The sequence below is a fragment of the Colletes gigas genome, unplaced genomic scaffold, assembly GCF_013123115.1.
Source record: "Colletes gigas isolate AHSC1104 unplaced genomic scaffold, ASM1312311v1 Colletes_gigas_Sc00005, whole genome shotgun sequence".
Lineage (NCBI taxonomy): Eukaryota > Metazoa > Arthropoda > Insecta > Hymenoptera > Colletidae > Colletes > Colletes gigas.
The window spans coordinates 7,115,332-7,139,235 of record NW_025106634.1 but is presented as its reverse complement, the minus strand read 5'-3'; the positions used below and the strand labels follow the sequence as shown (position 1 = coordinate 7,139,235).

The 23,904-nt window shown below is 45.1% G+C and overlaps 3 protein-coding genes across 5 annotated transcripts in view; all 3 read left to right on the top strand.

The window, feature by feature from the left end:
• Positions 1 to 743: 743 nt before the first annotated feature.
• On the top strand, positions 744 to 13,747 carry LOC122395141 (sushi, von Willebrand factor type A, EGF and pentraxin domain-containing protein 1). The gene is made up of 22 exons (XM_043392508.1): positions 744 to 798; positions 6,787 to 6,904; positions 7,263 to 7,321; positions 7,890 to 8,099; positions 8,184 to 8,279; positions 8,355 to 8,477; positions 8,567 to 8,730; positions 9,031 to 9,157; positions 9,784 to 9,933; positions 10,028 to 10,204; positions 10,310 to 10,489; positions 10,563 to 10,681; positions 10,823 to 11,057; positions 11,213 to 11,386; positions 11,442 to 11,621; positions 11,693 to 11,938; positions 12,020 to 12,199; positions 12,346 to 12,519; positions 12,606 to 12,785; positions 12,856 to 12,964; positions 13,038 to 13,220; positions 13,283 to 13,747. Exons 1-22 carry the CDS (start codon positions 744 to 746, stop codon positions 13,386 to 13,388), a joined length of 3,345 nt encoding a protein of 1,114 aa, XP_043248443.1. The 3' UTR covers positions 13,389 to 13,747.
• Positions 13,748 to 14,833: 1,086 nt separating this feature from the next.
• Positions 14,834 to 17,067, top strand: LOC122395107 (myosin regulatory light chain sqh). The gene is made up of 4 exons (XM_043392438.1): positions 14,834 to 14,922; positions 15,652 to 15,851; positions 15,937 to 16,150; positions 16,431 to 17,067. Exons 2-4 carry the CDS (start codon positions 15,662 to 15,664, stop codon positions 16,549 to 16,551), a joined length of 525 nt encoding a protein of 174 aa, XP_043248373.1. The 5' UTR covers positions 14,834 to 14,922; positions 15,652 to 15,661; the 3' UTR covers positions 16,552 to 17,067.
• A 1,115-nt stretch (positions 17,068 to 18,182) lies between these two features.
• Positions 18,183 to 23,904, top strand: part of LOC122395318 — a 40,412-nt gene continuing 34,690 nt past the window's right edge. For 2 of the 3 annotated variants that reach the window (XM_043392772.1, XM_043392770.1), the window contains exon 1: positions 18,183 to 18,964. The gene's annotated coding sequence lies outside the window, so the exon portion shown is untranslated. Of the gene's footprint in view, positions 18,965 to 19,659; positions 19,682 to 23,904 lie in introns of those variants that run through there. The other variant, XM_043392771.1, reaches the window with a different exon arrangement.

Below are 23,904 nucleotides of genomic sequence, written 5' to 3'. Positions count from 1 at the left end.
AAAGAGGAACGTAGTGGAACGTAGATTCCCCCGTAGTAGCCGGCTGGATGCACGGTACGTGCAGCAAGGTACACCGTACTTTCATAATGTCGAAGGAGTACAGGGGACCAGAGGCCTGTGGCACTCGACGGACGGCTAGTGAAGGGAACGGATCGTCATTCTCGGTCGATACTCGACCAAACGGTTATCGAAAATGCCGTCCGGAAGTCGCGCCTAACGATCTCTCGAACCGAGTTTTTCCGCGAATCGGAGTTACAGTGATTTTCGAACAAGCAACCCGGAGGAACGACTTCGAGGGCAGCGCGGATAAGAGAATTGGAACCTAAAAATCATGAGGAACCGGAAAGGGTGTTGCGATCGAACGTGGAACATCGCGAACGATCGCGCGTAGTGCGAACGGATTTAACGAAACCATGAAAGGACGATCTCTCGTTGCCTCGAGCGCATACGGTGACCGAAAACTCGCTCGGTGAACGGTGAGGACACTTCTTGACCTTCCTTGGATCGAGCCTTGGCGAATATTTCGTATCGAATTCGAGACACGAGTAACATTCAGCCGCCGAGGCGGGTTTTCATCGGCGTCGTGCGCCGAACAAAGAAACTTCTCGTGAAAGTTACCGAGGTGCGCGATAAACAGTGTTCTCCGGCAGCGGGTACGCGCGAAGCGAATGATCGCGAACAAAGTTGGTGTATTTTCGATGTGATCCCGCCTATCTTCGAGTGCAAACAACGACATATCGAGGATGACGCGAGAGATTCTGTTATCCCTCCTGGGGATCCTCGTCGTGGGCGCAGAAGGCACGTATCTTTAAACCATTTCACCGATCGACGGCCACGACTGGTCGCCCGACGCGTTTCGAAGCCACGCTTTGCTGCTCGAAATTTTTCTAGGACCTCGCCGGCATTCCAAACGCGTCGTATACGATTCTGAAAGCGGGCGAAATGTCGCAAAGTATCGAAACGCGAATATCCTCACCCAGGAAGCGAGTATCGAGCAACCGATTTCGCTAAATATAAATCGCTGGATGGATTCGCCGCGCGAATTTCCAAGCCCGTTAAACCGCGCAGACCGACGCGAATTTTAAAATCCAACGCTCGGTGTACTTTCCATCTGTTCTCCGGTAGTGTTCCCGGCACTAAGGAAAGGAATATAACCGCGCAAAACAGGTACCGCCCACTCGGTTCTCGTCCACGCGGATTTTCTGGTGTCTCGAGGTCACCCGGTGTATCCGCTTCGAACGAAACGCACAGGTTCTTGTCGCTTTGTGTTTTATTCGCCCGAAACCTTGCGAATTCCATATCGTTTCGCCGGTTATTTCCATCCAAGGATAGTCAACGATTAAAATAAGCCACGATTCGGCGGATCGGCGAACCGTGCAGACCGGAAACGGGGGGCGAATTTTGCGCTCGCCTTTACAACGGCGCTGCTCCAATTTCGCGCTTCCCCCGGCCGACATTCTTTTTATTCCGTCGCGCGTTTAATTTGAATAAAACTGGTCTCGCGCGATGCAGGAAGCAGTACTCGAGGCTGTCGAACGAAGCAAGTTTCGCCTTTTGTAACTCTTATTCTCGTAGTTGACCTACATGGAACGCCCCGATAGCGCAAACACTGAGCATTTATGCGCGCGCGCATTAACGCCCGTAATAATATCTTCGGCGGCAATTTCAGAAAAGCTGCCCGAGGATACGTTGGTCGTCATTATCTTGGCGAAAAAAAAGAAAAGAACACGTGCTCCGACGGCGATAACTTTCTTCGACGGCGATGTTTATTCCTTATTGGTCGTTGGTTTGCCCGCGCCACGTGTCCGAGGCACTTTCGATTCGGCTCCGTGCTCTCGAACGAATTAAACGTTTCGATAAAAATTTACCAAACGCGCCGCGGAGCGATTTACGTCATCGACGCATAAACGACAGACCTTTCCTTGGTGACTATCGTACTTGACGCTCGCTTCGACTTTCATTTGCCAAGAGGAAAAACGCGTAGGAAGGGCATATCTTTGGTGCAAGAATAGTCGCTGCTCGAAAATAGTACCTTTGTCGATTACGATTACGCAACTGTGGTGTATTTGCGGGGAAATCCTATGAAAAAGCACTCTTTTTTAGATCGAACCTTAATCGATGATTTCGATGCCCTTGGTACAATAGTCAACCAAGTTCTAAAAATATGTAATAGCATATACTTGAAATGTAGTTGAGAATTACTGGTATGGATGGAGGTTTCCTCGCTAGACTGCACTAACCGCTAAACTGTTCGGTAAGAATTTTTCTAACAGATCTTGCATAAAACGCGACTCGACGTTGAAAGGTTATTTGAATATGAATACGCATGGAAATGTTAACCGTTCCGAAATATTCGTCACTCTTAACGAATTTGGATGGCCTCTACCGTTACTCGAACAAGTTCAACGACAGGAGACTCGTTAAAACGGTCAAAGATCTCGAGATTCTTCTAATTCTAAAAAACACAGAATTTCTCCTAGTACATGGCTCGTCGATAGGATCGTTGTTGCTACATTATACGGAATTTAAACGACGACTCGCTCTACCTCGTCCATCGACGTGAATTGATCTCGAAGAACATTTAGATCTTTATTATTTATTTATTCACGAGATTAACACTAGAACTACCAAACCAGTCAAAATGACCCATTAGTAATTTCTAATAAAACCTGTAAAAAATTTAATCGACCGAATTTTTGATAAGAGAATGAATAAACACTTATTTCCATTGCATTATACATTTCTTCAGGCACCTATCGTTTCAGTTTCCTTGGTACAAATAAACACACTATAATAGGAGATAGTTACGTAAGAAAGATACAAGAGATTTACAATGGAAAGGTACTTACGCGCATTCCCTTCGGACAAGCGAGTAAATAAAAGTGGGAGAGTCCAGTTCGCACGCTTCCGACCGATCCGATAGATCGTTGGGAGATAGAAGGATAGGGTGATAGGTCGATTAACAGATCGGCCAGTCGATGGCCAGCGTAACGCGTCGAAGGCGTCGAAGCTCGCGTTAAGGTGGGGAAGTAAAAGCGTCCTCGAGAATTCCAGGCGAACGATTTTCTTTCGTTCCCGCGAAAGAGGAAGCGTGTCGAATGCGGAGCGGACTCGAGCACGACTCGCGTCTGAGACAGTCGTAACATTTAGCCGGCTTGGCTACTTAGCTCTGGCTAGACTCGCGATAACCTATGACTGGTTAAACGCACCCCGCGCGTGGGTGGGGCCCTAGACGATCGACGCAGGTGAAATTTCGACCGAGACCGATTCGACGCCACTTCCTTCGATCCGTGATCACTATGCACGACCGATCGCGCGTATTTTGGTCGTGGCCGGCCGCACCGGGCGCAATTCGACGCTACCGACGGTTACACAATCGCCAACGTTTGCTAGAACGTTCTCGAGGGTTTCGCGTGTCGCGTACGGGACACGGGAAACGCAAATCTTGAAACTCTCGCGCTCGAGAAATTTTTTATCGACGATATCGATTGCAAATTCGCGAAGCCTCCAGAACCAAACGATTTCTATATGAGAAAGATTCTAAATAAATCGTACCGAGAGTTTTGAACGATCCTGTAGATTCGCAAGGCTATTACGCGAAAGTACACCTTTCGCGGTAAGGTTTTCATTTCCCGACGCGTTGGCAAGGTGTCGCAAGTCATCGTCGATCGCGACGACACACGCACCGCGTGCTCTCTTTCCTGCAACGTACAATAGATTAGGAAACGCGTGAACGAAACTCTCTACCGTTTCCCTAGCCGATACGACCAACGACCCGATGCTTCGTTACGATAACGCCGGTCGATCTCAAATTGCCGGGTCGATCGACACGAATTCCGGAGGTGGCAGCGCGCCTTCCGCGACGGATTCCTCTTCGTAGAACCGAATAACGACCGTTAACCGGTTTCCCGATGCCCCGCCGATGCTCCATACTCGCGAGACGGTAGTAAAATTCCCTCTCGGTACGTTCTGTTTACGTAAACGCGATAACACGTAATATCTGTCGTTACGATCTCGTATTTTCGCCTTTCTTCCCGATCAGGCTGGAACTCGGTACCTTTTTTGCTCGAGAAGTATGGGACTCGATCCTAATATCAGGATCGACGAAGGGAAAAATCTGAACCGAATCTGTTTCTCGATAGCATCGTGCTGTATCCTTGACGATCGATCTCTCTTTTTTTTTCGCGAGATAGATCGCAAGCAGGCACGCCCACTTTCCAACTTCCTGACAATCGCTTTTGTACGTACAATATTACACCGGGCTCGTTCGTACGATGCAGAACGAGAACGCGTGTTCGCGATCACCGTGCGATCGTGTACACACGGACACAATTATTGCAAAAGATTCGCGTGGAGCGAACCATTCTATTTTCGATACTCCTTCTAATGCTACGGGTCAACCGATCGAAAGTATAGCGACGCTTCTTTGCCGCAAGACCAAATCCCATCGTTAGAAACACTATTCGGTGTCTCTTTTCCTGTATTCGAACGCTCTCTCGTTTTTCCAACGCGTGATTTCTAATTTATTCTCTTTTTCTCTTTCTTTCTCTCTTTGCTCCGGGGTCACTGACACCTGTTGTTCCCCGCATCAAAGAGTTTACACGGTAAATAAATAAAGCAACACGGGGACAACTAAATACCTGCGAGCAGGTCTGAAGGCTCGAAAGCAACGAAAGATAATTTCAGATATTTGGAGAGAGAGTTACCGGTAACAGTATGCGTTCAAGTATATAAGAAACGTAAAACGTTTCCGAGCAGACATGCGCTCGTAAGAAAGCCGACTAATTGTGTTTCTACGCCGTTCGAGGCGCGGGGCAATTTAAACTATAGCGCAGTTATTTACAAAAGGAGGAGGAAAAAGTCATTTAGTGCGCGGGGAATGCGCGAGCCGTCCATTCGTCGGCCGATTCGAACGTCGATAAAGGAAAATGGCGATAAACCAAGAACTGTACCGTGACACGCTTCACCGGTAGTAGTCTCGACCCGAAGTAGCACCATGTCGTACCGTTATTTCGGCTTTAAAGTTTTGTAACCGCGTGACCCAGACCCACGAAGCGATCGGCGAATGCCAAACACTCGCCACTAAACCTAGTAACGTTACATGCTCACTCGCGCGGAACATAGACGATTAATTAACTTTGGAATTCGCGTCCTGTTCCTCTCAACGGACTCTCCATCCGCGAAAGCTGTTCGTCTTTTTCGAGAACATTAGACCGTGATCCAAACAGACCGGCGTACACGTAGACGTAGCGATAAAATGAATTATCGTTCTCTTAAGAGATCGATTTGCTCGGAGGGTTCGGTGGAGCAAACGAACGCGTCGTCGAGTCGAAAGTTGTTAAAAATAACTTTCTCGCAAATAATTAAAGGAGCGAATGTTTAAGGACGGTGAAACGGTACTAATTACACGGAAAATGAGCCGCGGAAGAAGCGGTTGAACGCACTCCGAAGAGTCGCGGTTTCGATTCGAAATAATACGTACGCGCGCGAACGCGTTTGTATTCGTTTTAATTAACTCGTTCGCACGAAACGGTAGCTCCGTGTCCCACGAGAAACGGGGTCTACGCCGAGAGTTCGAACCGTCTAAAGAGACAACGGAGGCTTTCACCCCCCGTCGGTCGATGCTCGACGACTCTCCTATTTAAATTAACCGAGTTCCCTCGGCTACGCCGGATCCGAAAGAATCAACGCCGAGAAGAGAATGCAAATTAGAATCGTTAACGACCGTCGACTCGAAAATCAAAGGCCATCTACGCGCGATCCGGCCTTCGAGCATCAACGGAAACGCTATTCCGCGAGTCGCGCGCGGCTGCGCTTCTCTAATCGCTTTTACGATCTTATCGCCTGTTGCTGCGATACTCGATAACTCGTTCTACTCTCGACAGACGCCATTTTCTATTTTATTCCTGAATATTACGTAAAAAAAAAATCGATCTTATGGGGATTCCTCCAAGAATCGAAAGAGAAACGGACGAACGCGGGGATGTTTCTCGGCCGTTACCACGCTCTCGCTAGATTACTCTTGAGCAAATTACAGAGGGCACGTGCTCGTACATGCTCGTCGATTTCCATCGGCTTCCAACCGCTGCATCGGTCTTTTCACTCCGAGAAAAAGTTTCTCAGGCTGCATACGGTTAACTCGCCGATACCCGTTCCGTGGGCTCGGAACCATCCATAACTTTATGGCTCCGTGGCTATCTTAATGCTTGACCTAGTAATTTCGAACCTTTCGCGGACGATAGAAGACCCGTGATTGTACAACTAATTTCCCGTGGCGCAGAATTCGAATAATGGAGTACGCGTGGGATTTCATCCAAGGTTTCTCTTCGCCAAGTGTCGCGGCTATTGTTCCATTTACTTTTATATCAATCTATGGACAAAAGTCTCGCAAACTTCTACTATCGTACCCTTGACATCTCTTTTACAGTCAACGACAGCCACGCGTTTACGAAACAACAGACACGATACATTAAATGGGAAAAGAAAAGTTCCTTCAGCCTTCTAGAATTTAGCTAATTTCTCGCCTCTATTGCTACACGCCTAATTGCTGACAGGATAACCGTTTCTGCGAAAACGCTTGACCCTAAGACGCCTTTTCGACTGACCCCTTCTCTTTACAGAATTAATTCTTGTGGTGTTGAAACGTCAGTTTTAGCGGCGAACGGTAAAATCTCCGAGAAACGTTCGACGTACCATTTAAATATCGCCGCAATTCCGAACGATCTAGCGGTTAATGAATCTATTCGCTTCCAAGAAAACGCTACCGAGCAATTTTCTTAAACGCAGGGTTGAAGTGCGGTCACCCAGCGGTACCGATGAACGCCAAAGTGTCGTTGTCCGACGAATCCTTGCAAACCGGTGCTCTGGCGACGTACACGTGCGACACCGGATACGAATTATTTGGGTAAGTTCAATCAACGATTCGAAAAGAAATTGGCTCGTTACGGGAACGTCGAGCGCCGTTAGTTGCTCCTGTCTCGTAATTTACCGACAAAGTCAACGCGTGAGTTTAGTGTGGTATTTTTTTTCTTTTTTTCGGGACACGTACGGGCACGCAAGAGTCGCAACCGAGCGAAACGACAGTTTGTGTAACACGATAGTGGTCGATACCACCGATCATTACGGACTTTCTCCGTTTTCTTGTAATTCGTATGATCGAGGATATTTGTTCGCGTGTCCACGTTCCCGTTCCTTCGTCGCGCATCGTTTACAGCGTACCGAAGAAGAATTTCGATTATTTTATCCGGCAATTGGTTGTTTAGCAGCGGCAGCCTGACGTGCAACGCTCGAGGGAAATGGCAGGGGGATCTACCATTCTGCGGTAAGCGATTCTTCCGTCAACGAAATCCAACCGTTTCTGGATTTTTCCCTCCTTATTGTAATTCCTCCGTCGCGCGCAGCCGCGTTAGATCGCTCGTCTTCCTTGACAACGAGATCGTCCGCGGCTTTCTCCTCGATGCTCGTCGTGGCTCTGCTCGCGACAGAGCACCGCGTTTCGCGAACCAAGGAATCGAACTCTTCCCTCTTAAAATGCAACACGTTCGGTAGAAAGCGATTTTGCGAAACTCGCCGACCTCTGCTCTCGATATCAGCCACGGTTTTCATTACCGATGCGTCTCTTTACTTTCACTTTTATTTTAGTGATTGCCAGTCAGGCTCACAGCCGATAACCAAAAACTACGATACAAATTGATAATCGTTCTTGCAATTGTTTCGACGTGTACGGGATAGAGGATAATCGTTCCTGTTTGTTACTAAACGCGTCCTGTCCGTAATGGACGTTTTGTTACTCGGTAGCGGTCGGTTCCGGACAATTTGTTTCGCAACGGTCTAATTGGGAGCAGGAATTCCTCTAAAGACATTTTGTGATAATGTATACGCCGCTACAGGTACGAACGTCGCGTTTCGCAAACCGACGAATCAGTCGACGACCGTGCGAGGCGGAGACGCCGGGCACGGGAACGACGGCGACTCCAGCACGGAGCATGACGGGAAAAGGTGCACGGAGACGCAAAGCGAGCCCAGCCCTTGGTGGAGCGTCGACCTTCTCAAGTCGTACTCGGTAAAGGTCGTTCGAGTAACGACCAGGGGATGCTGCGGTAAATTTCTAGGCTTTTAACCTTCCTAAATTCACCTAAATACACCGGAAGTTGAAATTGCAAAGCTCGAATCGTTCTCGACAGGCCACCAGCCCCTGCAGGACATCGAGATACGCGTGGGCAACAGCAGCGTGGAACTGCAACGGAACCCTTTGTGCGCCTGGTTCCCGGGCACGATCGGTAAGCGCTCGAAAACCGATTGAAACGTATGATCCTAAACCGTATCCCGATGGTCGATCGATCGATTCGTTACAGAGGAAGGAATCACGAAGACTTTCGTGTGCGCCAGAGCCCTGGTCGGCCAGTACGTGTACCTGCAGCTGGTGGGCGTCGAGGGGAGCTTGAGCCTCTGCGAGGTGGAGGTGTTCGCCGTTGACGGTAAGTCGAGGGTTCAAGAGTGCGAGCGACCGCTGTCAAGCCTGTCAAATAAAATTCCTGTAGAATAGTTCTACCCTGAATTTCCGCAGAGTTCTCGACGGACAGGTGCGCCTACGCCGGGACGCCGGCCGACGCCGACTTGGCCGCCTTCAATTCCACCTGTTACGAGTTCGTCGTGAAAAAAGGGGGCTCCTTTCAAGAAGCCAGAAACTACTGTCGCGCGAGAGGCGGTGACCTCGTGCACGGCTTCAAGGTATCCACCAGCCTTTTTATCCATACCTTCGACAGCTGCGCGAACCCCGCCTGACTCGACAGGAAACCACTTCCGTCGAACATCCTTCGAAGTAGTCTCTGACACAGCAACTTAACCCTTCGGTGGATTATCGGGGCCCTCTGCAAATTTAAAATAATAATTGTTTTTTTATGGGTCGATGTAGTTATTTGAAAATTTAATTCAAGTAAAATAATTCAGTCGAGATCGAGAGTTCACTCAAGAATCAATGTCGTCGCGTTCGATTCTTGTGTAATCGTTGTATTTTTTTGTAAACCGCAGGGCGTGTCGGCGATATACATACTGAACAATCTCGAAAGGCGAAAGGAGAAGCTGAAGACGCAGCTAGTTTGGATAGGGGCGCAAAAGGAGCCTCTGATCACGGCGCGAACGTGGCGATGGGTCGACGGTGAGTGTTTCGCGGCGACAGTTCCCTGAAAAAGACCTTTTTCCCTTCTCACGATCCATCGACAGCCGTCCATGGGAATCGGGTCTGGAAGCGATAGTTGGGCAACGCTGATCGAGATTCGTCGACCCGGGAGGATCAATTTGTCCGGCAATTACGGTGTAATTATAGTTCCGTCTGCCGTTCGAAGTCGTTTTAATCGGAACCGTTTTGAAATACCATCCTCCCCCCCGACCAGACCGCGTCGAGGTCTGCGAAATCGAAGATCGACTCGACGTTGCCCGACTGTCGGCGCAATCGCACACGCTAATAAATAGAACGTGAAAGTTACCACTGTGTGGAAATCAACGGGAAGTTACACCCGTGAGCGTCTGCTCGAACGTATAATCTCTGATAATTGTTTGTTGCGTCTGGATCGAACGGATGCTTTCCAATGAATGCGACTCGATATAAAACGCGGATGAATCTTCCGCCTATGTTTAGAGTATAAAGTACTCTGTTCTGACGCATCTTCCTGAATTTCTTTGCTAATTCAATCTGTTGTCAGCTCGTATACATTATATTCCCACAGTTCCTTCCTTCTATTTATAGTAAAAGTCCACGCGTGCGTTTTCCTTGGATTATTTTAGGCGAGATCGTGCAAAAGCCTTCCTGGGGAAAGGATCAGCCGAACAATTATAACGGCGAGCAAAATTGCGTGGTACTGGACGGTGGTCGCAACTGGCTATGGAACGACGTGGGTTGCAATCTCGACTACCTGCACTGGATTTGTCAAAGCAGTGAGTGAAAGCAATTCCACGCGATGAGGCAAAAATAATAGCTAAAACATTTGGAGAAAAAGAATACGTGTTTGACGGACGACGCTTTTTCCAGGACCGCCTACTTGCGGCAGCCCGGAGAAGTCTGAGAATGCGACGATAATAGGCACGAAGAGGACCATTGGATCCACGATAGACTACGTTTGCCCTGACGGATACATGCTGATTGGCTCGAAGAGCAGAACCTGCGAAGCTAGCGGCTTTTGGAACGGGGCATCGCCCACGTGCAAATGTAAGACTAACTCTCGCGTCGCCCACGAACTATCTTATTCGTCTTAAAGAAACTGATATTCCAAAAGGTTGTTACTTATTAATTTCTGTGTTTAACCCTTCACAGTCGTGGACTGTGGCCCCCTGCCGGAGCTGGTGAACGGAGCGATCACGTTGGTCGACAAAAGAACGACTCACGGAGCGCTGGCCGATTACGCCTGCAAGGAAAATTACACGCTGCTCGGCGACGTCAGACGCAGATGCGGCGACGGTGGTATTTGGAGTGGACATAAACCTCAATGCTTATGTACGGGAATACGTCTAACGGTATTTGCACGATACGCCAAGTTCTATAGAATTTTACCATTGCTGTTTTACAGTCGACTGGTGCCCGGAACCACCGCAGGTGAACGGAGGAATCGTGACGATTACCGGAAGAAGAGCAGGCTCGACCGCCACCTACTCCTGCCAGAACGGCTTCATTTTGTTCGGAGACAACGTAAGATGCTTCGAAAACAAAATTCTCTCTTATTCGTTATGCTCCACGTATTACTTGTAAAAGTTACCGAACGTTTGCGCAACCCCGTTTCGTTAAACGATTACGAACGGAATATTAAACGACGTTGATCGATTTCGAAAGGTCCTCTCGTGCGACGTCGGCGGTGAATGGTCCGGCAAAGCGCCCCAGTGCAAATTCGTCGACTGCGGGGCACCGGCTCAAATCGAATTCGGCTCCGTGACCTTAATTAACAACACCACCACCGTTAAGAGTCTGGCGGTGTACACGTGCCTGGAGGACTACTGGCTGGTCGGCGAGGCCAGGCAAGAGTGCACCAAGGAAGGAAAATGGAGCCACGACACGCCGTCCTGCGAGCGTAAGCACAATAACGCTCCCACGATGGTGGCACGATACGAATAAAATTTGTTTATGTAACTACGACAGTCTCCTTTTTAATAAAAGTATCGTCCGCCACCATTGTCGTCACACCTGTGAACGCCGACAAATTCTTGAATTAATTTCTCGACGCAGTGATCACTTGCGAGGAGCCCGAAGTGCCGGCCGGAAGTTACGTAGTCGGGTACGATTTGAACGTGCACAGTGCCATCGAGTATCACTGCGAGGCAGGATACCTGCTTCAAGGCGAAGCGAGACACACTTGCGGCAAAGATGGCGAATGGTCGGGCGACGTGCCCAGCTGCGAATGTAAGATCGATTAGGAAATTTCTATCAGCAAATGTTTTATACGATGAAATTACAGACGTGGACTGTGGGAAGGTGCTGCCCGTTTTGAACGGGGCTGTAGAATACGCGAACGGAACTACTCATCTCGGAAGCGAGATCACCTATGGTTGCACGAGGAACTATAGACTGAACGGAGTGTCCAGAAGATACTGTTTAGACAACGGCCAATGGAGCGACGCGACTCCAAAGTGCGAGGGTACGTAAATGTCTGAAACGTTGCGTCTCTTTTCTGATCGCTCGATGAACGATACAGCGTTTTTGTCGCAGAAATCCGATGTCAGGAGCCCGTGTACGCGGAACACGGGATCCTCTCTGTGACCGGGAACGATCGAATGTACGGCAGAACGTTGATCCGTACTGGAACCCCTGAGAATTCCAACACGGGGGCGACGTCGTACAAAATCGGTGCCCTGGCCAAGTATCGATGCGAGAGAGGGTACAAGGTGATCGGCGAGCCTCTGTCCACGTGCGAGGACAACGGAAAGTGGAGCGGCGAGGTTCCACGATGTGTTTGTAAGAAAATTGCAAACTCGCGTTATTAAAACGGCAACGAATTTCGACGTTCGCGGAATTTAATAACACGTTTCCTTTCAGACGTCGATTGCGCCAAGCCGGATCACATTCAACACGGCAAGTACACTCTTACGTCGAACGCGACTTACTACGGAGCCGCTGCACTCTACGAATGCGATGGCAACTTCGAACTGGATGGATTCGCCAGGAGACTGTGTCTCGAGAACGGCACCTGGAGCAGCGACACTCCGATTTGCAAAGGTGATCGCGTCGATAAAAATTTCTATCTCCTGTGGTTATTAACTACTTGCCGTACAATAACGTGTCTGACTCGTCGTCGAGTTTTAGCAGATTAAATCGTACGTCAAGGGGTGAATGTTGTATTTACGTGTAGTTTCTATGCGCAGAAATCAGGTGCAGAGATCCTGAAAAAGAAGGAGTGCTGTCCACGCAAGTATCGACGCACAGCGTCGGTGGTGTGGCTCACTACAGTTGCCCGCGTGGATTCTATATGGAAGGAAACGAAACTAGAATATGCCTGCAAAACGGATCCTGGAGCGGAAGTATGCCCGCTTGTTTCTGTAAGCATACGATCTTTGATCCCCTGAACACAAAGAAGCCATCTTCACTCGATAAAGTAAAATTGAAATTCTTGTTTATCGCGTAGCCGTAGAATGCAAGCATCCGGGACCCATAGAAAACGGAAGGGTGATCGTGGTGAACGGAACCACAACTTATGGCGGGACCGCAGAGTATCATTGCTTACCGCAATACGAGAGAGTCGGTCCGTTTCTAAGAAAATGTTTGGATATCGGGTCGTGGAGCGGTGACGAACCAAAGTGCGAATGTAAGTGGCCTGATTATGATTACTTTACTTTAAAAAGATGTTTACTTTACGAGGCTTGTTTTATTCGCAGTTATGCCAAACGAGGTAGCAGAATCTCAAGGCGTGGGCACCAGCGTTGGCATCGGAGCCGGAGTGATCATATTTATACTAATTGTTCTTGGACTCGTTTACCTAAGACTGTACGTAGCAGTGTTTAAAATTAATTACGTCGAACGGAACGAAGACTTTCGATACGAAAACTGGTTATTTCAGGAGAAAAGCCACCCCGGTAAAGAACACGGAGAACGTGCAAGCGGCTGAAAGAAAAGAGGACCAAAGCGCAGCAGTGATGTCTTACGCCACGCTCAACGACGGAACACCTAACACTATGTACGAAAATGTTCCAGAAGATGGTCTTTACGACAGTCCGTACAGCATAAGCGGCAGTACTTACGGGTAAATTAAAGATAATTAACTGGTAACAAACAAATCTGATGAATCGTTTTTTGTTGTTAAAGGTACGGGAACAACGTGAGGAGACATTACGGTAGATCAGGACACTACGAAGCGGAACCGGTTTCAAATAGAAACGGCATCACCATTAACGGGGTGTCTGTACGATAGTTCGATATCGACAAGTTAGAATCGAGTCTTTTAAAATCAGGTATTATTTATGTACAGGATAGAAAAGTAGGAAGATACCGATACGCGGAACATTGTTGTCTTTATTTATGTTATTATGTTCGGCGCATCGCCGATTTATGTAAATAAGTAAAGAGGAGAAACGCGACAACTGCGTGCCCGTAAAGAATTCGCGTCTGTGTGTTTATAGGTCAACGACATACGCGTTACATTAACGACCGTGAACGATTATCTATTACCCCGTTTCGTACGCATTCGAAATTATTCGATACTTCAATCCATGTACCATTATGTATATAGAATATTATCAGTAATTTAGAAGTATTATCTGTAAATCTCAAGCAACGCACTTGTACCATAAATTCGTACGTTCGTTGGTTGGCAAATAAAGAAACCAATGGTCTTGTTTTATTTTACATTACGCTGGACGCTCTTCCATGGAATCCAACGTTTCCTTTTACTTTTCTCAAGTTCGATAAAAATATATCTCTCGCTGTTATTCTGCCTACAGAGTATTACCGCGAACGCTATTACGACACGAGAAATAACTATATTGGGCACTCTCACATCCTTATAAGGCAATGATTTCTCTGTCGGTAGCTTGCTCCAATTATGGTACCTACAGTGACGTCTCCTTTAGAGGGTGGATCGTGCGGTCTGCGTAATACAGAGCGCCAAAGTTTTAATAAATATCATTAAATGGGAAAAATTTAAGTAATTTAGACGCTTATAAAATAATTAAATAATCCCGTGGAACACAACGGATCTAAATATAATTGCTATTAACACGAAAACTATACGAGGAAACTTTAAAAAAAGATTGCTATTCGCCTTTTGAAATCATGGTTTCTAATTTCATCTGACCAAACTTGAATATCGAATAGAGGATCGGTATAAATCGAACCGTTATTTTTCCTCGTAGCAATGCGCCCTAATTTTTTGGGTATGCCTAGAAAAGGCTTGTGCAATGGATAGGCCAGAGACTCTCAATCATTTTACACGCAGATTCCTTTTAAAATATGATTATATCGTCGATCCCTGTCCAAATTAATATAAAAATAAGATACGTAAAAAATAATACGCGGCAGAAAATTAAAATTGATATTAGAATTACAAATAATAATCGGTGAAACAAAAAATTAAAATATAAATTACCGATACCAATTTTCTGCTTGCATCGTTAAAATTTTGAAGTATAACTGTTTTCGTTATACATTATTATCTTTGTAATATACATAAATGTATTGTATATATTGAATAAGATTGTTCATTGGTCCTAAACAACCCTAAACCCCTAGTATATTATCGAGTTAGTATTTTATAGACTCTACGGGGTTTGCTATCGTTCAAGTTGAGAATCCCGGAGACACATAATCCTTGAACAGATGTCGCTACGAGTCCGGGTGTGGTGAATAACCATACTGTGACGCGTAACGTGAGTCACAGTGCTGCACGAGATTCTGTACCGTGCTGTTTTTCGTTAATAATTTATCGTTAAGAAGCTTGTGTTAATCAGGTTGGTGAAAATTTGTTGACTTATTTTAACGCTCCACCATGAAAGATTCCAGTTATCGATCAGCCTGACCGAACGTATTCTGAACGGTGTGAAATACTTGACAGCAATCTAGCATGGTGAAGCGGCCATTGTGTTTATCGCGATCCGAATGTGCATACATTTCTGGTTATTACCCTCGCTTTAATGGATCCAAGTCGAATTTAACACTCACGTTCGATGGAATTTGCGATTCGATGACTTTACACTGTCGCTAAGCGTCTTGTAAAAAAACCATTGCCGGTAGTCAAATATAGCCTGTACCAATATAGCCGGGTGAAAATTTTGAGACAAAGAGCTATAAAGTAAAATTAGAAAGTAAAAAGGTTACATCCAACAATGAATTAATTAATCCAGGCAAGATTAGGAATTGTACAAAAAATGTGTGATACGTTGTACTATTATTGACATAAAAATTAATGTGCATGTCAAAAAGTGTAGTACAAATTTCAATGTTTCACTAAAATTTTTGGACATCGATGAACGGTCTCCCTCGAGTAACGAAGAAGATAATCTTGTTTTTATTTTAATTTTGTATAACCTTTTTTTCTCTCTTTTTTTGTCATCCTTGAAAGTAAAAATGCCTCAAAACATCGAAAAAACGTTAACAAAGTAAAATAAATATTTCGCACGTACTAGAACAATTTAAAATTGGTTAAACAAAGCGAGCTGTATCTTTATTTATAATTTCAGGGATACCAACATGTCGTCTCGCAAAACAGCCGGACGTCGCGCGACAACAAAGAAACGCGCGCAGCGTGCAACATCGAACGTTTTTGCAATGTTCGATCAAGCACAAATTGCTGAATTCAAAGAAGCTTTTAACATGATCGATCAGAATCACGATGGTTTCATCGATAAGGAAGATCTTCACGATATGCTTGCTTCTTTAGGTAAGATTCTTAAAATTAAAAATTAGCTAACGATTTATGATATTTAATGTTTATATCAAATATAAATTTTATATATAAATTTTAGGCAAAAACCCTACCGACGATTATCTAGAAGGCATGATGAACGAGGCTCCAGGACCAATTAATTTTACAATGTTCTTAACTCTATTCGGTGAAAGACTTCAAGGGACAGATCCGGAAGACGTAATTAAAAACGCTTTCGGTTGTTTCGACGAAGAAAATAGCGGCCATATAAACGAAGAACGTCTTCGTGAGTTGCTCACGACAATGGGAGACAGGTAACTTCGTATAAATTGTGAAATTTAATCCTCGAACAGCTGGCCCTGGATCCATTTTGACTCAAATCTGAATTCTATCATTTTGTATTCCAGTACAAGGTTTTGATTGAACTTTTCCATTGTATTCGTGAATTCTTTATTTATTAAGAACCAACATTTCACTATTTTGGAAGAAATAGTTTGTGTGGATTCGAATGAACCTTGGAGTTTACTAGACGAGGATTAATGGTGTGCAAGACAAACGGAATAACAAACTTATTTTCATTTTTTATTTTTCAAGATTCACGGATGACGACGTGGATGAAATGTATCGCGAAGCGCCTATCAAAGGATCTATGTTCGATTATATTGAATTCACGCGAATTCTAAAACACGGAGCTAAGGACAAGGACGAGCAGTGAGCAAACGTGGCATTATCTGTATTTCTTATTTGTGTGATTGAGCACATAACGTGCTTTTTATATGGTTGCAATTGTAAAGTTTGATATATTAATTGTATTTTATACATGCTCTATTAATGAGAATAGCTGAAAACCTAGGGTTTATATTATTCTTCGAAAAACTGCCTTATCTCTAGGTCCTAAAGTATGTAGATCTCAAATCGCACAATCCTCTATCTTTATGTTATTTATTTGATCATGTAATGAGTCTATTATAAGATTTGCGAAAGAAAATAGTAATGAAAATTTGATCTATGTCTGACCACGAGTTATAATCATTGTGAACTCGATAAAATTGGTAAAAATATGTATTGTACATTATATGCTACATTGATGTGTAGTTGTTAACAAAAATTTGCATTTATATTTTAATATAATAATGGATTGTATATCGAAAACGTGGCGTTTATCTTTTCATCCACTCTATTCGATATTTATAGAATTTGACGAAAATAAAAGTTAATTTTTCAATTAAAAGTTTCCAGCACGTTGTAAATCCTATTTAATATCAAAATGAATACTTTATTGGTGATATATTATTACAATATTCAGAGGAAAATCACTGCAAAAAGAATGGTCGTGCAAACATTTTTGAAGATTCGATACCAAAACCGAAAATAAGTTCTACTGTACATTTTCAATTCAATTGTTCGTGAAAAATTCTTGTAATATTCGTATTTTACTCCAAACTAACCTTCAATTGGTGACTTGATATCGGAGTAACATCGCATGTCTAAGGCAATTGTGAATACTCGTACATCCGATTGAATATTTGCATCACTTGTTCACAATTTTAGAAAATATTACATTATTATAACACACTAAATAAAACATAATTGTATATATGAAATCAACCACTACTTCGAAATTGTTAGATGTATAAAATTGGCGGGACGTTACAGGAAGTAACAACTTGATTAATACTTTCGTCATACTTAATACAAATTTATTTAAAGTTAAACAATTTTCAAATGTATTTAAAAATAACAGGAAGTTTTATGGACAATATAATTTCATAACTTTTTCGTTATAAACTCTGATGAAAGTTTATTAGTTGACTCATTGACTACCATCCCGAGCTTCCTGTCTAAGGATATTCTTAACATTTTTCCAAATTATAGTGTAATAGATAGAAATGTTCGATAGTTCAAGTACTTGTTATTTTATTGTATTCCTAATATCAATGACAATCTCCAAATATTTACAAGTATTATATTCATTTGTTACAAGTGTTGAATTTGGAGTGACGGTCACCGGTGACCACCATGGCAGTCGTGTTAAAGTGACCGTAGTTTCATGGCGAATGAAATAATTGTTTTCCGACTATTAGAAATGTGTAAGAGATTCCGTACAAATTAGACATTAATATAAATATTCCGGTACATTAGGCTAGAATTTAGAAAGTGTGTCGTGATACAGATCGATCATTTCATTATCTCGGATGGAAAATTGTTTACAAAACGAAATAACCGTGAGAAAAGATATTATTTCGAAAATGGCCAGATCCGAGTGACAGAGCCACGTTCGTTCTGCGTCTGCGCGTCTGCGTTTATGTACAGTATGCACAGAATAGTCTCGCGAAGCCGCAGTATCATTTCCACTGGTAGCAGAGTGGGGTGTGCTTCGTCTCTCGATTTTCTCGGTCCTGTCGCTTACGGTGGCTTTCCCTGTCGCGTCCTTTCGCTCGGTGGTTGTTTCGTTCCAGTAAATACATCGTCGATGGACTAACGTAAAGAATACGCGCGGTTCGTAGTGTGTCCAGGAGCATCGGCTCTCGCCGATCTCCTCGCGGATGGGATTAAAATTGACGATCGTCGTCCGATCACGAATTGTCGCTCGATGATCCACCGCGACTCGTCGGCTCGCGGTGTGTTTACCAGTTCGATGGATGTTACCAGAGTGAGTCACGGTGTCTCGTGCGAGTCTCGTCGTTCGTACGTATCAGTGAATTTCCCTCGAACATCGAAAGCATCGAAAGATTGAGAAAGAATGAGACGAGGGACAGAGGCAGAAGCAGAAGCTGCCAGCCGCGAATTGGGTTACGTCCCGTTCGCCTGGCAACGATATATGACGCAACGGCCACCCTTCGCAAGTACCGACGATCCTCGTAATCTTTACATGCCGCTGTAACTGCGGCAGGACACTCTGATCGAGACTAGGCGAGTGTCGTGCAGCACAAGACACGCGGAAAGAAAACTCGAAGTGCGTTCCATGCGACCAGATATCCCCCACCGTCGTCCGCGTCCACTCGATTGCGCAGCTAGTTTTGGAGGTTAGCCGATCACGATTGAGAAACCTCAACGAAAGCGACACCCACCGAGCGAGCCAGCCGGATCAGCTGTTTCCCAGGACGACCTTTCGACAACTACCCTAGGTGAGTTATACCCTCTACAAAGCTCGTTATTGTATTCTCGGTCGAATTTCCTGTACCCACAGCTACGTATTGACCTTAAACCTTACGATTGGGGGTTCCCCTCGACGTTTCGAATCGACCGCGCGCAATTTTCTTCCGATATTTTCGAGCATATATTTTTACACGATCAAGGACACATCAATTTGTCGATATACGATCAAATTAGAGAGTTTTCGATACGGACTCTTTTACGATTGTCACATTTTTAGAATTCACCAATCGTATTGTACAGGTTCCTAAAGGTGTCAACATTTTTCACTAGAATCAGCTCAGCTGTTGCATCGAATGTACGACAATTAAGAATATTAAGCCTTCCTTTCTAGTAATTACAAAATTGTTACAATTTTACGGTGGTATTAATACTTGAAACAATATATACGCGCGGAAGTCGAATGTTGCAAGATGAATCTAAACTTATCGACGGCATCGCGAATGCAAATTCATCTGATCGGTTGTTAGAAGCCAGGGCCGACTCAACGCGCGAGGTCGACAAGAATGATAGAGAAGTTTTTCAATGGAATATGGTATCAGTTTGTTAATAAGGTACATGGACGAACCTGGTACAAAATCGAGGAGTCGCTGGGATTATTGATAGCGAGGATGAACCTGATGCAAAATGTCCATTCTTGTAAATTTTAATAAAACACGAAAAAAATAGAGGAACGAAACCAAAATCAGGTTTGTATAACGACGCATTTCTACGAGCCTTGATTTAAAATTTATTAAGTACCTCGGCATTCCATTAACCGTGTTACAAATAAACAACACTACGGAAACAGTTTTACCGAGTATTCAGTGTGTTCGTATCGTGTAATCTCGTAATGAGTTCGTTATGCTCGTAACGATGTCACAACTCACCGTAGACTGCCCCAACTTATGCGCAGTTATGTATATCTGAAATCGTATATTGTACATTTCTTTTCTTTATTATTCGATTAGATACATACCAGAAGAATATGGTACATTCCATTTGATCTAAATACACCGAAAATTATTATGGACAGAAAAAAACGTATTCGTAATACTACGAAAAATTTACATTTCAGATAAGGTTCCGCTGTCTTTAAACGAGGCATGCATTTAAAGCAGAATACATTAGCGAGAATTGTAAATTATTTCAATATCGAGCAATAGAGTAACGACTACAGTGCATTGCATAACTATTGCAAATAATTTAGAAATTTCAATTTAATTTAATTAACAACACTCTGACAGTTACTGTCACGTGTACATTACTTTGTTAGCCAGTCATCGTTGGCCGCTGTTACGCGTACATGACTCTCCTAGTCAGCCGTTGTCACGTGCACGTGATTTTACTGTTTCATATTTGCCATATTTGCGTTTCATTTTACGTTTCGATGATCAATGTTCTATTGTACTCTGTACGCTGGACAAAAATGTGAAATACTTGAGAAGGAGGATGGTGCACTTGTTGTGCAACGCGCTGTATAGAGGACGTAAACGTATCCAACGCGTGACTATGGATGAGAGCGTTGTCAAAAGGAGCGACACACGCTGTCTTCGCGCGGCTCGGGCACAAAAGAGTCCTTTATTGCGTCGCGATTCTCGAGATGATAATTACTAAAAGGCCGTATTAAGTGAATGGGGCTCGTTCATGCCCCGAAGCGTCCGAACTATCATTTTAACGCCGAAATAGCGTATTCTATGGAAATATTCAGGGATCACGAGTCGCAACGATACGTTTGATCGGATCGCGCGTAAAGAGGTAACCGTGTACTTAGGTTGCGTATACTCGGCGCGTAACGCGATCCGACGCTCGAACCGGTCATATCGCTTTGCTATTGCGTAACCAGCTCGCACGAGTGTGGAAGAATATTAATGCAACAGTGCAACGTGTCTCGGAAGTTAAACAAATTTAATTTGTTTGCTCTTGATTCGGCGAGTTTCCCTTAACGGTACGTTTACTTTCTGCAGTTCACGAGCGATTAACTTTTCCGTAAATCGACTTGGAAAGGTCACGTGAAACTAGTCGGTCGCGCTTAATTGAGAAATTACCCGCTGTAACTTGTTTCTCGCGACGGGCAGACTGAAAAGCGACGATTTTATAAACGAAAAGTAGAGCAGAATCTCGGGCGTGCACAACAGGAAGTCGTCTGAGAGACTCGCATAAAATTACAAAATTAAGCCGACGAGAGCTTTTTATTTTTTTTAACGTCGTACGCCTAGTACTTGGTAAACCAGTTTTCGGTCGAAACGCACAGTGGTGGAAAGCAGTATTACCAGGCTAATTGCATCCGAGTCAGGGACGTCTCTAATACGCAGCCATGTTTTCAAACAGGTTGTTCCAGATACTGCTGGGTAATACGTTAAATCTGTTACGCGATTTCGCGTTCTGTGTCGCGAATCCTCATTTCTTTGCGTGCCACGTTGTTTCCTTTCGCGAGCAGAAGGGAGGGGGGAGCCTAATACGGATAACATCTGCTCGACACGGCTAATAGTTTTATACAATTATCACCTTCTTGCGTAACATAGCTCCGAGTTCGATCGACCGTAATAGTTGTTTCTGCGAACGCGTTTAGGCCACTACAATGCACGGAGAAATATATTGGGTCGAACGGAAACCTATCAGCATTGTTTGTAACTATTTGCAAAGAGATATTTTCCACTTTTTTAAGTAAAAGCGTGCAAACATTCCGGTCGATCCGGTAATTAAAAAGAGGCGGTAGCACGTAGTCGGTGGGGAATCGTTAAAAGACGTTTACTCGCGCGACGAATATCTGGTCGCGTGCTGATCGTGCGAATAGAATTACGAGCATCAACGTGTATGGCAACCGAGAGGCGCGTTATTCGTGAACAAACAACGAGAACCACTCGACGATAATCCTCGATTGATAGAAGCCGGTCCAGCGTGCTCGATCTCGGGTAAATAAGTCTACGATGGGCAATTTTATCCGTGCTGTATCGAAACGATCAATCGCCGCGACGTATAATCATGTTATCTGCGAAAGTACGATTCGTGACTGGCGATACACGGACTTTCGGCCGTTAAAATTATTGCGAAAACCGTGGTGCAACATTCGGACGAAAGTGACCCGAACTACGATCACCTTTGCGCGCAATTCATAAGGAAGGCAGAGGTTTAACGTTTGTGTAAATTATTTTTTCAGAGGAAAAGCCTGACAGTTGGAAGACCGTGGCTGGTTATTTTCCCTTTGCGTTTTCAACTCGACTTCGCCGAAGTGTTAATTACACGGCATTGTCGATTGACGCACACAGACGTAGAAACGCGTGCTCGCGAAAGTCAATTGACATTTTTTCAAGGCCAGCCGACATTCGCACCACGATTATCCCTGACATTTCTCCGGCACTCGTGGAGCACAGCAAGGTATATCGCGATCGTTTGTACAGAGTGGCTGGTTGATAAGTCCTTACTTGTTCGAGGAAAAACCGTGCACTCGAGAATTTCCAAGGCAGCTTTCGAGGCTACGTTAATTATTTTATTTCCACGTATCGATTGCCAAGTGTTGCAATTTTTTCTCGTCGTGCTAATTCAGTCCGGTATGCGCATAGCTGTGCAAATTCTTTCTGCAAAGCGTGTCTCGGATGGACGTGTCTAGCCGTAATAGGAACCGGAGCCAAAATATATCCGGGTCAGCCACTCTAGAGAGCGAGTGGGTTAAAGTTTGGTGTGTCAGGAGGCCGTCTAGACGACATTAGGCGAACGCGAAAGATCGTAGTCCGTGGTGGATGGCTGACCCCGTCTGTGTATCTGGGCTCCGGTTGCTCGCCGAGCAACGGTTGCCGTTGCTGGATAGCAATAAAATGTCGTGAGTTAACAGCGACGGGGGAGCTCTGGGTTTCGATAACGAAAGCGGTGTCGGCGGGCAAGGGATGGGAGAACACCCTACCTCGAGGAGGATGAACGACGCCGATTCCAGCGGGGTTAGGTTTCCCGACGCGCAGGCGTCGTATCGATTTCTTCCTTTGCCTTTGCTTTTACCTTTGCCATGCGTGTACACGCGAAACAGCCAGTCGACCGTCCCACGACCACATTGCCTCTTCTATCTAGGGACGGTCACTATCGCGGGGGATGCACCGCGTTAACCTCGCCAACCTACCGATCGAGGGTAGCTTGCACTCGTCACGAGGTTCCTCCCCCGTCTACCGTTTCACCCTTCGTTCCTCCGATTCTACCAGTCTCGCTTGTAACGTTACAGCCGGGGAGAAAGAATCAGCAAACAATTAATTGCTAAGGGTATCGTCTGTCAAAGGGGAAGAATTTTCGGTTCGAGGCCTCTGCCAAACCGTCTGTCCCCCGTTCTCGTCTCTCTTCGACAATTGCAAAGAAAAACTGTCGACGGTCCATGAAAATTTTTGCACCCGATAGACGAGAACCATAGGACATCGGTATCGTGTCTCTAAAGAGGGTGGCTGTTGCAATACTGACGAGACGAGGCGAAAATTAGTACCGCAAGAGCGTTTAGTTTCGATGCAAAACAAAGCTCCATGAGTAGAAAAATAAAAAGAATAATACCGATAGTTTTCGAGGCAAATACCCCACTGCGCGATGGAGCATTTTAGATCGAGTATCAGACGTTGGAATTATCCGTCAAGGCATGTGGTGGTCCGTTGGCTAATCGAAAGCTTTGATCGTGTTAAATCTCGCCGGGCGGTATTTGTATCGGCGCCTTCTTCCGGTTCGTTAACCGGACGAGTCGAACAAATCGTAGCTTGGCCGCAAATCGTGCCACACCTGTTCGATCGGACGTCGGTTTTTCGAGGGTGCGTAACGACAATGAAATTCGATAGTCTCGGATAACCTATCCGTTGGATCGGTTAGGTTCACGGGTCAGCGACGTCGCGACAATGCCCGAAAGCCGGACAGGGATAGTCGATGAACAGGGAAGTGGAAAGAGGAAGGAAGGGTCGTCACGGGGGAA

Coding starts and splice junctions, on each gene's coding strand:
- LOC122395141 (XM_043392508.1), top strand. CDS start 744: ATGACGCGAGAGATTCTGTTATCCCTCCTGGGGATCCTCGTCGTGGGC. Junction 6,905..7,262: donor ACCGGATACGAATTATTTGG/GTAAGTTCAATC, acceptor TTGGTTGTTTAG/CAGCGGCAGCCTGACGTGCA. Junction 8,280..8,354: donor CTGGTTCCCGGGCACGATCG/GTAAGCGCTCGA, acceptor GATTCGTTACAG/AGGAAGGAATCACGAAGACT.
- LOC122395107 (XM_043392438.1), top strand. CDS start 15,662: ATGTCGTCTCGCAAAACAGCCGGACGTCGCGCGACAACAAAGAAACGC. Junction 15,852..15,936: donor CGATATGCTTGCTTCTTTAG/GTAAGATTCTTA, acceptor TATAAATTTTAG/GCAAAAACCCTACCGACGAT. Junction 16,151..16,430: donor CTCACGACAATGGGAGACAG/GTAACTTCGTAT, acceptor TTATTTTTCAAG/ATTCACGGATGACGACGTGG.